Here is a 14088-nt window from a genome sequence, read left to right on the forward strand (position 1 = left end):
TTTGATGTCTATCTGATTACAATACCGCATCAATATACGGGTTTACTTTAATATCCCTCAGCGATTCTTTTTAATTTTGCCTTTTCCCTTACCGTAGTTTTCGATGTGACATCTCTGTCTTGGAATCGTTTCTATCTGAAATTCTTGTAATCTGGAATCTTTTCTTGAGAAATGTGTTTAGGTATGGGTTACGACAAGCGGGAGATAGGCGAGAGAGGGGTGGAGAATCAAGAGGACACCCTTGATTCCATCCCAACAAGGCAGATTGTGTCCAAGCCAAGACAGGAAGTCTTTCTTTCCGAGGAACGAGTCAAATTCGGGGACTTGCCTTTGTTCACACGGGGACGCAGGATTGTTTGTCTTACTAATACTTCCTACACTGATACAATCAAGTTCGAATGGCAGCCAAATAATGATCCACACAGCAAGGTCTTTTCAAATTTGCATAATACGAAGAGCTCAGAATTTTTACACAAAATTATTTTATAACTGATTACTTCATCTCATGTGAAAGTCTATGACTGCATTAAATTCATCAAAGTATTCAATGTATTCAATCAACCAAACCTAATATTTGCAAATTTGCACATTTCGATGTTAGTGGGCTTAATTTATGTAAAAAAAGAATCACTAAATTTACAAAATTATATTAAATAAGCAACATGGAAAATGTAGAGTAATTAATTAATTATCGTATATTGTAATGAATAAAATATGAGCTTTTCAATCGAAAAGTCAATCAGTTTGTATGTATTTGTATTTACATTGGATGATTTCAGTGTGTACGTATCTCTCCTCTCAATGGGAGTCTGGGTCCAATGGAGTCTTGTATGTTCAGAGTGACCTTCACCTCAACTGGATTCCCCTCATTCTACAACCTAGACTTCACTTGCCAGGTCACTAATCCGAATCAACTATCAAATTACTATAGTAATTTTCTTTCGGTTCTTAATCAACAGTTCTTTGATATTCCTATATTGTGAGGCACCTGAAAACGGATCAACTGATGATCTAATGGTGTGCTCTTTTTCTGTTGAACTTCATTGTACATATATTTTGTGCACAGTAAAATAAACTTCTTTTGTGTTGCTCGATAACAGAAAATGAACAATTTATTATTATTATTAAATTTTTCTTCTTCGCACTCCATAAATTCAATCAATTTGACGACTCGAGCATACGTGCGTATACTAAATTTTCCATTTCTTCTAAATAGATTAATGTTTTAATGGGTGCGTGTTTTGGGGAAGCTCAGATGTGTTATAATTATTGGTTGTTCTCAGGAAATGACATGGTTTATCTAATCCTTTTTTTGCGTTCATCTTTAACTAAAATCGAGTTGAACTTGGAATGTTGATGCATTCCACGAAATAGCAATGACTACGACTCTTTGATGGTTTCAACAATGTTATGCAAAAGAACTCTCATTCATTTCAATAACAACTAAAGAGTTTTTTAGAGAACTAACTGTAAATTACTTAGTTTATTGCTGACATGGTTCTAACTCAAATCAACAGTCTACTAATTGAGTTCACCCTCCCCCTCCTGTTCTTTAATTTCATCGATTCCTTTCTTCTTTTTCCGTTTACTCAGGCAATTTGTTCAACTCCCCTCTTATTGGATGAGTCGAGAATAATCAATTAATAAATTAAGTCCCCTCCCATTAACAGAGTTAGCGAGATATTGTTATGGAGTACGATAGAACCTGTTTAGATAGTGAATTCCTCTCAAATGGCCCGCTACGAGTGGGATCTTGATTACTGGAAACAGATCAAGTCACAGCAAGAGCAGGAGTTCACCATCACAGAGAGGAATGTGAGTGAGATAAAGAGGATAGGAGTGGGAAGTGGTGGTAGAAGTAACAGTAGTGGAGGTAACGGGAGTGGCAGTGGGGGAGAGGGTGGTGGTGGTAATGGTCAATTGAGGCATGTGAGACTGAAGAACGCAACTCCTCCTTTAACCCCGTCTGACCTCGACTTCAAGCACTACGAGGTAAGATGTCTTTCAACTTTTTATTGCAGACCTTTCATCGATGTCTTCATACTTTATCGTACAGCTTTCGATTTATCTAAGTTCACGGATAATACTATAGGCTGTATGTAGCCATATTGCGTTTATTTTTGCTTTTTCACAGTTCAAACAATTTGAATTGCATCGGGGTGCTGTTTTTTACGACTAGAATAGGCGTTATTGCTTTCTGTTTTTTTAGGACTCGAAGAAGAGTGTCGGGGAAGTGTCTTTTTTTAATCGATAATTCTCTGCGAGTGAAATTGATGTAGGAAGTGAAACGATCGAGAAACGTCGTTTTATTGCTGATCAGTTACGAAAAGTGGAGTGAAAAGTTTTTGTTGATACCGCCAGTTTTGAGAGAGCGAGAAATTGACTAGTGAGTTTTCTCTAAGCAAGCAAATTTTTCTGTTCATGTGCAGTATTTTGTTTTTATTGTCGCTTTCTGCTTTAAGGGTTTGAAGTCGCTATAATAATAATATTAAGGTTTCTTTAACTGCGTTTTTGGTAAAAAAATAATTGATTTTAGGTAAATTTGGAGGTTTTTCAACTCTTTTTCAAATTATTAAACTATTAAGGCTATATCATCATCATTAAGGCATAATATCGCTTCACGAGAGAGATTTTTTGTTCAGGCGCGGTATTTTTTTTGCTTATGTTTGTTTTTTGCCCTAAAGCGTTTCCACTGAGCTCTTTTTGAAGTTTTTAAGTTGGTATCTGGGCTTTGTGGCCATTTTCGGTAGGCATTTTGTGATGAATTATCTTTTTTTTGTAACTATTAGTGATTTTTATCCGTTTTTATCGAGTTCTCAATTAGTTTCATTTTTTGCTGTCGAGCTGAGTTGAGTAGCAGACGTTGTTCTTTCCAATTTTTCTTAAAAATACGGGCTTTATACTTTTTCTTTGATAAATCATTAAGTAAATTTTAGTTATCTGATTGGGACTTTTTTGTTAATATCTCTCCAAAATTTGTAGCAATTATAATTGTCCTGTACTCTTTTTATGCTGTTTACTGCTTGACCAATTTTTGTCTGTCTGCTTTACGTATCTTCCTGTAAAATGGGATAAACAGGTAACGACCGGATGGCTTTGAGTTCTCTTAGAGCCTCACGCCTTTTTAGTCTCTAGGAATTCGATTCACCAAAACTGTTTTGAGGAGACAGTTTCATGGTGTGAAGGGCGGTTCTGTATCTTTACAGTTTGATCCCCTTAGTCAACCCACAAATTCTCCCCTCCACTCCAACACTCACTCAGTCCACCCTCCTCTACCTGACAATTTAGACCCCCTCGTCGAGCCCTTCCAACCCTACCCCCATCACTCGACCAGTCCCTACTCCTCTGCCCCAACGCTGGAATCCCTAAGCCCCAGATAGAGACTTCCAAAGCCAACTGCTCGCTGGTCTTCTGAGAGCGATTTGCCCGACGTTAGTCGGTTATGTTTGATATAACTATTTTAAATGCAACCAAGATTTTGAAACATTTTTTTAAATGAATTTTTTAATTTTTCAGTTTTTGCTCTTTTTGGAACTTGAGGAAGAATTAGCTAATTGATCAAAGTTAATTTCATTGAGATAGGACTGATCTTTTTCGTATCTTGTTGGAAAACATTAAAAATACATTGAAACCATATTTTGTAGCTGTTTTTTTTTGTATAAACTATGTGATTCCGATTCTCCAGAACGTAGTTACAAGTCGGAATTTACCGTCGGATTTGTTTTGTTAAAGGAAGAAATTTTGTTTGTATTGGTGTAACTTTTTGGTGGTTTGGTTCTGGTATGTAGGAATGCTTATTTTAATAGTAGTGTCCATAGCTGTTCTCATAAACAGCGACAAGTGTTTATTTTTGAGTTATTTTTAATCGGTATAGTACATAGTTATTACTATCCCTACCAATTTTTCTGTCTTTCAAAGAGATTAGAGAAGAGTTCATTCTGAATGCTGACGTCAAAATCTAAGTGGATGACTCAGTTAGTGTGGTCAGCTTCCTTCGACTCGTTTCTGGAATTGTTCCGGCTATGTTTTTTTAAAGATCTTAATGGTTGAGTTTTCCAATCGATTTTACTATTCGTTTTTGGGATGACTTTTTGTCATTAAATGTTAATGTTGAGGAGCCTCAAAATGATTTTTAAAAAGAAGAGCCTCAAGATGAAGAGCTTCCTCATTTTCATAATTTTTGAAGTCAAATTGAAGTGATGATATTGGCCACACCGAAACAGGCAGGGGAGCGAAAAGAAAAAGCAAGTGGTTTTTAAGGAGCGTGAAATTTTTCACTCCAATATCCCAATAGAGAAAAAAATGTATGAACAAAAATTCCGTTTCTCGCTAGGGGTTTTTGTTCACATGCCTCAATTTGAACTGCGTTTCTGTTCTTCTTCAAGTTTTTTTTTACCGGATTGACCTAAATGGTTTTTCCATTTTTTCCCAGTTCATTCCAGGTCAAATTTTTTGTTCAGTCAATGAATTTTTTTTCAGGACTTGTTCTGCTGTTTTCTTGTTTGGTGTTCTGACGAGCGTTTGTTTTCACAACAAGCGTAAGAATTAAATGTTGCAGAACAAGTTTCATATTTGACAATAAGCCGAACATCCGAACCCATCGGCATATATTGCTGCCGTCCCAAATAAATGGAATTTCTGTCGGTGAGTTTTTTGTAATCATTTAAAATGTATCATTCTCTCGAGACGTTCCTTGCTTCTGTTGATTTGATAGATGGCTTTTTGTAAATCTTTTTCACCAGTAAATCTTATGTCCATGGCAGTCAATAAAGAATTAATTGTGAGTAATGTATATTTAAGTTTATCTATTCAGGTCTAGTTTTCACTGGTCTCAAAGCTATTAACCAAAGAAACATCATTTTCAGACTCTGCCTCCCATTAAGAAGACGAGAGGGGACAAGGATCACCGGAAGTCAAACCGTAGACCACGTGAGATAGTGACAGAAGACGGCTGTGAGCTGTGGATGAAACCGATCGCCCCAAAATCTTTCGTGCTCCATTTGGGAGTCACTGCTAGAACACACAATGTACAAGAGTTTGAGGAGACATTCGGAACTGTTTCTTCCTTCTTCGTCGACAGGTATATTGACTCTCCCCACTTATAACACACTGAGTTAAATCTTATATCTTATAATTATCTTAGTTCTGTTTTGCGTTCTGTTTTGTTTCAGTACAATCGATTGCCTTATATCTTGTTAATTGTTGAGTGGTATCTAAAGGATAGCATGATTATGTTTAAATTAAGTGCCGTTGGTTACTTAATACCGTGCTAATATTTGACATGTACCTAATTGTTCAGATTATACTAATTATTGGATACTTAGGGTAAGTTGGAATTGTGTAAAATGGCATTGGGTAAAATGGCAGGTTGGGTAAAATGGTTTTGGTTAAATTGTCCTGACACCGCTGCTAACAGACAAGTTTCCTGTTCTTTCAGAGAACAATTCATGGCCGAATTTGATTAAAATCAGTTAGGGGACAAAAACTTTTGATCAAAACTTCATTCCACATAAAAACGTTGAAATGTGTACAAAAATTTCTCTGGGAGGGGAAACCTGCAAATCGTTGGTAACATGATACCTATTCACTGCAATGATATTATTGCTACTTTTATACTAAATTGACCCATGCTAATCTTGACGTCACTTGCAAATTTCACAACGTAATACAGTGGGAAATATAAAACGGGAAAAAGTTATATTCGTCGCCTTTGTATATCTGATGATGTCTGCTGCGCCTATTCAAAGATTGGTATCTTATCAACTGTCCATTTAATTTTGGATGTAATTGTGATGGAATTTGACGCATTGTTCACACATTACGCATTGTATATGACAAATGACTGTTGCCAGATTTCTGAGTCGGTACAATCTGATGTAAGTATATGATCTCATACCTCAGTTTATACTACCAAATAGTTTGTAAAATAAGTCGATCATTTTTGGGATGGCTGTCTGATATGAAAACAATGGAAGGAAAAAATGTACTTTAGTTGAGTTTAATAATATTGTAATGCTAATTTGAGTTAGAAAATGTTCTCAAAATTACCAATGTACCCTGTTTCATCACGTAGTGTGAAGCTTACCATTTTAGTTTTTAGTGTGTTTTAACTTAGATTATAGTAACTCGAACAAGTTTTGTATTAGGGATCTTCTAGCTTGACTTCGTGAGCTTTCTTGGTCGCCATTTTTTCCAATATATTATTGATTTTTTCCGATAGAATGTCTATTTAGTTCTTTAAATAGAAATAATTATTACTGATGTATGAGAATCACTAATGAGATCAAGCGAAATCCGGGATTGACCTCCTTAGATTCCCGTCGATAGCTCATACTCTGCTCGATTTTTTATTGTCATTTAACGGTGGGTATAGCAAAGCATAGAAGCAAGTTTCGCCGGTCTATCCACGATTTTACCCATGATATGGATTAACGTTGATTCATCAATGGAAATGAATGGGACCGTAACCCGGAATAATTCTCATAAACATTCTTTTTTGAAAAATTCTTATTTGAGCATTGTGCATGTTTTGACTGTTTAGAACTCTCTCGGCTGATTTTGAGACGGACGTTGAGAAGCTGCAGAAGAATCCTGAGAAGATTGTGTGTCTGTGTAGTGAGTACGATCTCGCCACTGGAATATTCACCAGCCTCGTCAAGTTAGTTATTACAGAAATTGTTAGCCTGCTATGCTGATTCGGAATTGGCATCATTATTAGGGAGAGATTTTGCTTTGGACGCATCTTTAGATCTGATTGCAGTCCTGTTCTCTGCCGAGTCAACAACTGTATGAAAACAGCAAGTTTCAACTTAATGTCAGAACATGTTATATTGCTATAGTGTATACTTAAACTTAAGTAGTGTCTGGGCCGTTTTGCAGTTGCCCCAAAGCTTCATAACAGCTGGCAAAATGTTTCCATATCGGTCATAGGATATTGAAGCTGCAATTGAAGAACCAGTCGAAATAAATTTTGAAAACCGATCGGCTTTTTTGTAAATGTTTTTGTTATGAGTCTATGTTAACATTGATGCCGAATTTGACCTAAGTTGACTGAAGGGATGTTTTTAGTTTCCTTTTTTAAAATTTAGTATTCTGTATTTGTAATCTGTGTTCCTACATACTGTTCCGAGCCTTTTCAACCGCAAAACTTTTCAAGTTAGATACATCGAAGATATACTTCTGAGGTAAAACAATAATTAATTCAGTTGAGAGAGGAAAGGCAACTATTTTTTTAGAAATTTTTTCAGGAGAGTAGAATGATGAAATATACAGTCTGGATGACAAAATATTCTCTAAAAATGAAAATCAATCAAGCGATATTTTATTGGACACACAAAGAATTCTTTCATATAATCATGCAAAAATACAAACCTGTACAAGCATACTTGTTTGTTTTTCAATTGTTTAATATAATATATTGTTTACTTCTATTTGTATATTGTTTACTTTATATATTGTTTACTTCTATCTTGCATTACTACCATCTTCTATAGTATTTACTTTTTTAATCGAAATGAACCCATTTGAACACGTCCACGCTTCAACAATTTTGAAGTTTTTCCAGAAAATTATCAGCAGAGAAATCTTTATACCTAAATAAAAGAATAAAAATTAAAAGTGATGCGTCCTCAAATCTAGATGCCATTTCCTGAAATTTACTAATGCTGAAAACTTTAGGTTTTCTAAATAGTGTCCCTACAAGAACCCGTGAATTGAACACGCAACAATCTTAACATGTATTCTCTTTTAAAAAATAAGATTAATTCAACTTATTATGAATGAACATAAAGCTATATAAAGATTACAATTGATCTAATGGTTTTCATTAATTGAAATTATTTGTTTTCAAGAAAACTTAATTGTATTTTTTTTAACTTTGCCGTTTTTGTTATTTTTTATCTACTTGTTTGCGAGTCTGATAAAGAACTGTTTCCATGTTTTCCAGTGAAGAAAAAACTAGCTTGTTTAGTCCAGGTTGAGTTTGACACTGTTTTTGATTTTGTTATTATGTAGTTTTTTTCTCAAAAAATAGAGACATTCAGTTTTCGAAGTAAATGTTTGTTGTTTTTTTTGTCTTGTCTCGTAGTCTTAATATTAGCAGGTCTCGTCGGCCCACCAATGTAGCATTATTTTTGTTATCAATAGGCAACATTTTTCGAAGTTTTCTGTATTTCTTCCCTATTTGGCAGACAATTAGGCCGAAAATGAAGATGAGTAGGGTGGGAACATTATGTGCAAACGCACATTACCGAGTCTCCTTGTTATTTAAATAGTTTGCATAATTTTTGGTTACAAACTTGCTAACCCGATACTTTATTGCCGTTTTGGCTAGATAAAGTGGCAATAGGATAAAGTCTCTAAAAAACACCAATTAACCGAAATTGTAAACGTTAAATAGTTTTTTTTGTTCTTTTGCTGCTAAATTTTCATTAATCGGGTTAGACATTTCTTTCATACTTTATTAGTACATTTTCCACAACTGAATATTCTGCTTTTTATGAGTTCTTGAGTATAATGTTTTGATTTTGAAAACTGACCGTCGATGAACAAATAGTTTCTATGCTATCTCTTTTCCTGTTTATATATGGTGAATGGGTACGAGTTGGTTGGAATTAACTTCTACGTGTCATAAACTTTTTGCAGAGTTAAAAAAATTTCACTCATTTTTCATTTTATCGTTGACCTTACTATTTTAAAATTGTATGCAGGTCAATTTGTTCTCATTGTTAATTCCACCAGGGGTTTGCGCACGGGATTTTTTTTGCGGAAAGTTTCAGAAATAGTAAATTTATTTTAATTTATCTGCACTATTCATACCAGAACGAAAATTGTTATGAGCATACATGAACAGCTATTGAAACGAACACTGAATTTTTGGAAGTACCATGGAGTTGATCACTCAAATCGAAATAAATTATCATAGAGTGAGAAAACTTTGAGTCGAAGGCTGTGACATAACTTTGTAGAACATTTGGCTAAATGGCAATAATTTATGACAGTTTCTATCGCCGTGTCTATCTCTCTTTGATAGTTGATTATCAAAAATTTTTTCTGTTGAAGTTTTGCTATAAATTTTTGAATTAATTTTTTTTTAAAAAAATGAGAAATTTGGCTTATTCTGTTTAAATTTATCAACAAATTACTATATTGACGCGTGATTTATAAAAATTTCAAATTAAACAACTTTAGAACCGTATTTTTTCTATGAAGTCCATGATGTTGCAAAATTGGATCAAAACTGCGTAGATCCAGTCCAATTTTAACAAAATAAAAAAGCAATCTTTTGCATATAAAAGTCTCAAATGCTGTGGGTCGAAACAGAAGTTAATGTTTTATTCGTGATAACAAGAGCTCAAATTTTAGATTGATCTTACCGTTTTAAAGTAATGGAAAAACAGGAATTGAGCGAGCGAACCCCCCGCTAGCGTTCATTAACTTTGTAATAGACATCAGCAGTTTGAAACTAAAACCTTTTCTCTCATTAAGTGCAATCCACTATTATCAAGCTAATCTGATATTATCAAACGGATGGTCTGGGTTCCATCCCCACTGACACCAGTGACCGTATTCCTGATATATAGTGTAACTAATGAGTACGTGTAAAAAGCATGTAAAACCAAATTGTGACAAAAAATTAGCAGCTGAACTTTATTGTTTCAAATCTATTTTTCAAAAACACTAATTCGTTAAAAGCAAACTCAAAGTAAATTTCTCGGCTCTCTTGTCGCAGTGGTCGTTTTACTAAGTTGAGTTAAGTTGCTTTTGCAGCGGAAGGCTGGGGGTTCCTTCCTCACTCGCTCTATTAAACATCCCCCGATTTAATGAAAAGAGTACAAATCTGAGCCTTGACAAAAAAAACAAATTCATAGTTTTTGAAAAGAAATTTTTCCTGCTGTGAGATCATAATGGAACACAATGTGATGCCATGCTGTTAACAAAATAACCAGATTCATTGTTCTTACTCCTGCTTAAAAACTTAAAAATGGCGAGAGTTGGAAATATACGTATATACTTTATGTATTGTGTAGACCCTATAACCGGTTTATCTATTGGGAATAAATATAATAAAGGATTAATCGATACAAGAAATTTTAAGTTAAATGAATTTTTTGCCGATTCAATTTTTGCCATTTTTAGATTTATTTTTGCTATATTTTTATGCTTTAGTGTGGTTTATCAATTTTACTTTTTAAAAATCAATTTTGCTTTCTTATCAAGTTTTGCTATAAGTGATCAATTTCAACATGATCATGCTTAAGTGCGAATTATTGTGAAAATTGGGTCTACCCCGTGCTTGCAGGAGTAAAACTCATCCCAGTGTTTCCACCGATCTTAGAGTGTTTTTTTGTTGACTTTTTGCCCATCACAGTTTGTTCTACATATGATCTCACAGTCAAATTTTCCTTTTTAAGAGCTGTGAATTTGGTTTTTTGTCATTACTCAGATTCGGGTCGTTTACTGGAGACAATGAGGAAGGAAACTCAAACGGTCCGCTGCAATAGCAACTTCACTTGACGTAGTGAATTGACCACTGCGACAAGTGAGCCAAGAAGTTTTAGTTTGAGTTTGCTTTTATTGTATTGGTCGTTTTGAATAATTGATTTGAAATAATAAAATTAAGCTCGTATTTATCTGATTGTCTTAACTTGACATGTTTATATCAACAAATTAAGTTGCTAATTGTCGTGGTTTTGTACGCTCAGTTCTTATTTTTACCATTCCTGTCAACACCTCAATTAAAAAAATACGTTTTGATCTCATTTAACGATTTCACATATCTAAGAGTTCTCATTTTTTGTATCTCGAGTTTTCGTTACCCAGATCAATGTTCGAAGACTCCACTTTCCATCAATCTATTCGCAACGTACAACGAGAACCTGTGCCCTACTTTGCCCAGCTCAAACCAGCCTCTGCCGACGTCCGCATCTCGGACTCTACACAATATCAAAAAAGGGGCAAGGAGGGTTCTGGTGGTGAGGATGATAGTCCAGAGCAACCTGAGACCCCGCCAGGTAGTGCGGTGATTGGAGGTGAAGTGGAACTGGTGATGAAGGAAAGCACCAAAATTGCCCCGAAAGATTCCACTCAAATTTCTTCAATCATCAAGGTTTGTTTGTTGACTCAAACTCATTAGAACTGGGTACCGTGACTTTCCTTGCTCCGCGTTTCGAAACTTATTGTCTAGTTAATAATCAAGCTTCTAGATACAACCAGTATAGAGAAGGGGGTTCAATTTAAACTAATCATTTGCTTTTTAGCAGTTTTTAGTTTGAGATTTTACCTTGAATTATTTGTTAACCTATACACAGTAAAAAGGCCCCCTTGTATACCGTTCGCTTCAACATAACAACAATGGTCGATATTGCTCAAAAGCATGTGTTTCTTTCTATTTTGCAGAAGAAACTAAGGTTTTGCTTTGTTATTAGAGTGTTCAAAGGTAAAATCTCAAGAATGCGTAATTATAGCTCTAAGAATGGGATCAAGGGGAACCAAAAAACGATATATTTTAGGCGGAAGCTGGTTTGAAGCATGAACAAACAGACCTGTCCTTCTATCTTCACAATGCAAACAAAGATAACAGTCGACAACAGTCAGCAGCTCCCAACAAGAAGGAGCCGTCCACCCTCACTCAAGAATATTCTGGAATTCTCAAGCCAGAGGACACGTGTAAGAGTTACTGCTTCCTCTCAGAATCGAGAGGAATTCTTCATGTCCATTGTTTCCTACATTTCATAAACGTGCTGTATTTCAATAACATAACACATTAGGACACAAAACCCAAAAGATAGATTTCTACAGTAAATTTCAGTCCGAAAATTCATTTTTTTTCAATTTGATTTTCAAAAATAGTTTAGTTATTGGACTGTTTTAGTCTTCAGCGACTTCGTGACCGCCTTTGACGACGATCAATCCAAAAACAAATTTATTCCAAGTGTGCAAAATGATCCCGGCAAAAGACACGGCACTGCTGGCAAATCAAACAGCATCAGTTTTGCTAACAAGCCAGAGGAACTTCAATATGATGAGGGTGCTGTTGAGGATGGAGTGTCTGAGCCTGCATTTAGAACTCATCCATACATGCCTGTGACTCCTGAGTTGAGAGCAATGGAGAGGAACAACAAACTGATGGAAATTATGCAAAGGTTAGAGGGTGTAGAAAGAGGGTTTTTTATCCATCAATGGACTGTGATTGTTCAGTGTCGTGGTCGATAACACGGGTCAAAGAATTCAATAAGTTGAATTTTAAATTAAATTTTGAACTGAAAATATACAAAAATTAGCTTGTATTTATAGTGGTTATCTATGCGAAAATATACAGAGAAAATTTAGATTAGCTAAAAATATTTTACATGATTGGCATGTGAATAGATCTTAACTCCGAATCCCGGAGGTGATTTTCTATTTTCATCAACATTTCATGAGAATCATATATGGCTTGGGTACAATCGAGTTCATTAGTTGGAGGTCGGTGGATGTTAGAATCAGGTTTCTGTTGGTGGGAGAATTTACTTCTGACATATGATTGATAGGTCAATAAGATAATGATAGCGCCAAAACAAAATTAGAATTGAGTTTAGTTTTGTAGCCATTACTTATCGACACAGCAATATAGTTAGTCAGGTAAGTTCTTCTTTTGTTCTTTGAAACTTTAATAAAACTTCTGAGTTTCTTGATGTTTCATTGAAACCATCACTTCCTCCCTCCTTTTTTAAGCAAGTTTGTGGGTATAGGTTCTCCAAATCTGTCAGGTTGTTTTCTGTTCCTGGTTGATGTTCGTGAAGGCTCTGAGGTTTCGGGTTGTTGGTGCTCTGCAGATGATGTGGCTGCAGAAGCTTCATCTTGATGTGAAGGTCCCACATCTGTGTTCTGAGGTTGTGGTTCTGATTGAGATGTGGTCTCCTCCACTGCTGGTTCAGTTTTCACATTGTCCTCGTCTAGTCTCGCAATTTGGTTGTCGCTCACTAGAATAGTCCGTGCTGAGTTTTCAGGCTGTATGAAAGATGTGTTCAGGCCCTTCCTTATGATGAAGGTAGCAGCAACTGTCTTTGTGTTTTCGTTAGCCTTGAATAGAATGGGTTCGCACAAGTTAAAATCTGCTATTGCTGGTAGTCTCACTCTGCGTCCCAACAAGAGTTCAACTGGAGTTTTGCTCCTCGTCTTTGAAGTGTTGCGATGTGTCATCAGTGCCCTTTGCAGGAATGCTCCAAATGACACATTAAGGTTGGGACTCCACGCTTGAAGTGCCCGCTTCACTGTCTGAACTGCTCTTTCAGCTAGTCCATTAGCTCTTGGATGATAGACGGGTGATTCTATTTTCCTAATTCCCAGTGATTCACACCACTGTTTAAGGTCACCACTTACAAATTCAGGACCATTATCAGAAACTAAAGTTTTTGGTATTCCGAATCTTGCAAAGATTTGACTAAGATATATTTTAACTGTTTCTGATGTTCTATTTCCCGCGGGGAAGGCTTCTATGCAACCAGAACCCGCGTCAACAATTACTAAGATATTGCCTTGGTCCTTGACATAACCCCAGTCCATGTGGAGCCGTTCTCAAACGTCGGCTTCTGGTCACGTAGAGACCGTTTTTCCCAGGCTTGGCCTGTTCAATTGAAAATTCTTACATTTACTAACAAAGTGTTGAACGTCTTGGGTATTGCCAGGCCACCATGCTATCATTCTGACTGATGCCTCAGTTGCATTCTTTCCGGGATGTGTCTCATGGGCTTTTGCCAAAACCAAGTGTCGTAGTTTGGGTGGAATGAAAGGAACAACACCTCTGAAGATGATTTCATTATGTAAAGTAAGTGCATCTTTCTGTTGTTCGAATCCTTTTTTCGCTTCTGAACATTGTTTCCAATTGCCGCTTTTGATTCGTTTCATTATGTCCTGGAAGAGTCTGTTTGTTCCAAGTTCAGTTTTGATTTCTGCTTGGGTCACTTAATCACTCTGAGCGAAGTAGATGTTATTGATTGCGAAGCACACTCGATCGTTGTCGGATTCGTCTTCGTCAAAATCCATTCTGCTCAAAGCATCTGCATGGGGTATCTACTCCCCTGGTGTGTACTTCAACTCATAGTCGAA

The 14088-nt window shown here is 35.9% G+C and overlaps 1 protein-coding gene across 1 annotated transcript in view; it reads left to right on the forward strand.

Annotated features, from left to right (window-relative positions):
- Positions 1-14088, forward strand: part of LOC142340366 (cilia- and flagella-associated protein 65-like) — a 113986-nt gene that overhangs the window by 83278 nt on the left and 16620 nt on the right. Inside the window, exons 7-14 of the mRNA XM_075390941.1 lie at positions 182-429; positions 780-896; positions 1714-1992; positions 4866-5080; positions 6542-6658; positions 10822-11107; positions 11511-11667; positions 11873-12143. Coding sequence (XP_075247056.1) covers positions 182-429; positions 780-896; positions 1714-1992; positions 4866-5080; positions 6542-6658; positions 10822-11107; positions 11511-11667; positions 11873-12143 — 1690 coding nt within the window. The remainder of the gene's footprint in view (positions 1-181; positions 430-779; positions 897-1713; positions 1993-4865; positions 5081-6541; positions 6659-10821; positions 11108-11510; positions 11668-11872; positions 12144-14088) is intronic.

The sequence above is a fragment of the Convolutriloba macropyga genome, chromosome 5 (assembly GCF_964194025.1).
Source record: "Convolutriloba macropyga chromosome 5, txConMacr16.3, whole genome shotgun sequence".
Classification (NCBI taxonomy): Eukaryota; Metazoa; Xenacoelomorpha; order Acoela; family Convolutidae; genus Convolutriloba; species Convolutriloba macropyga.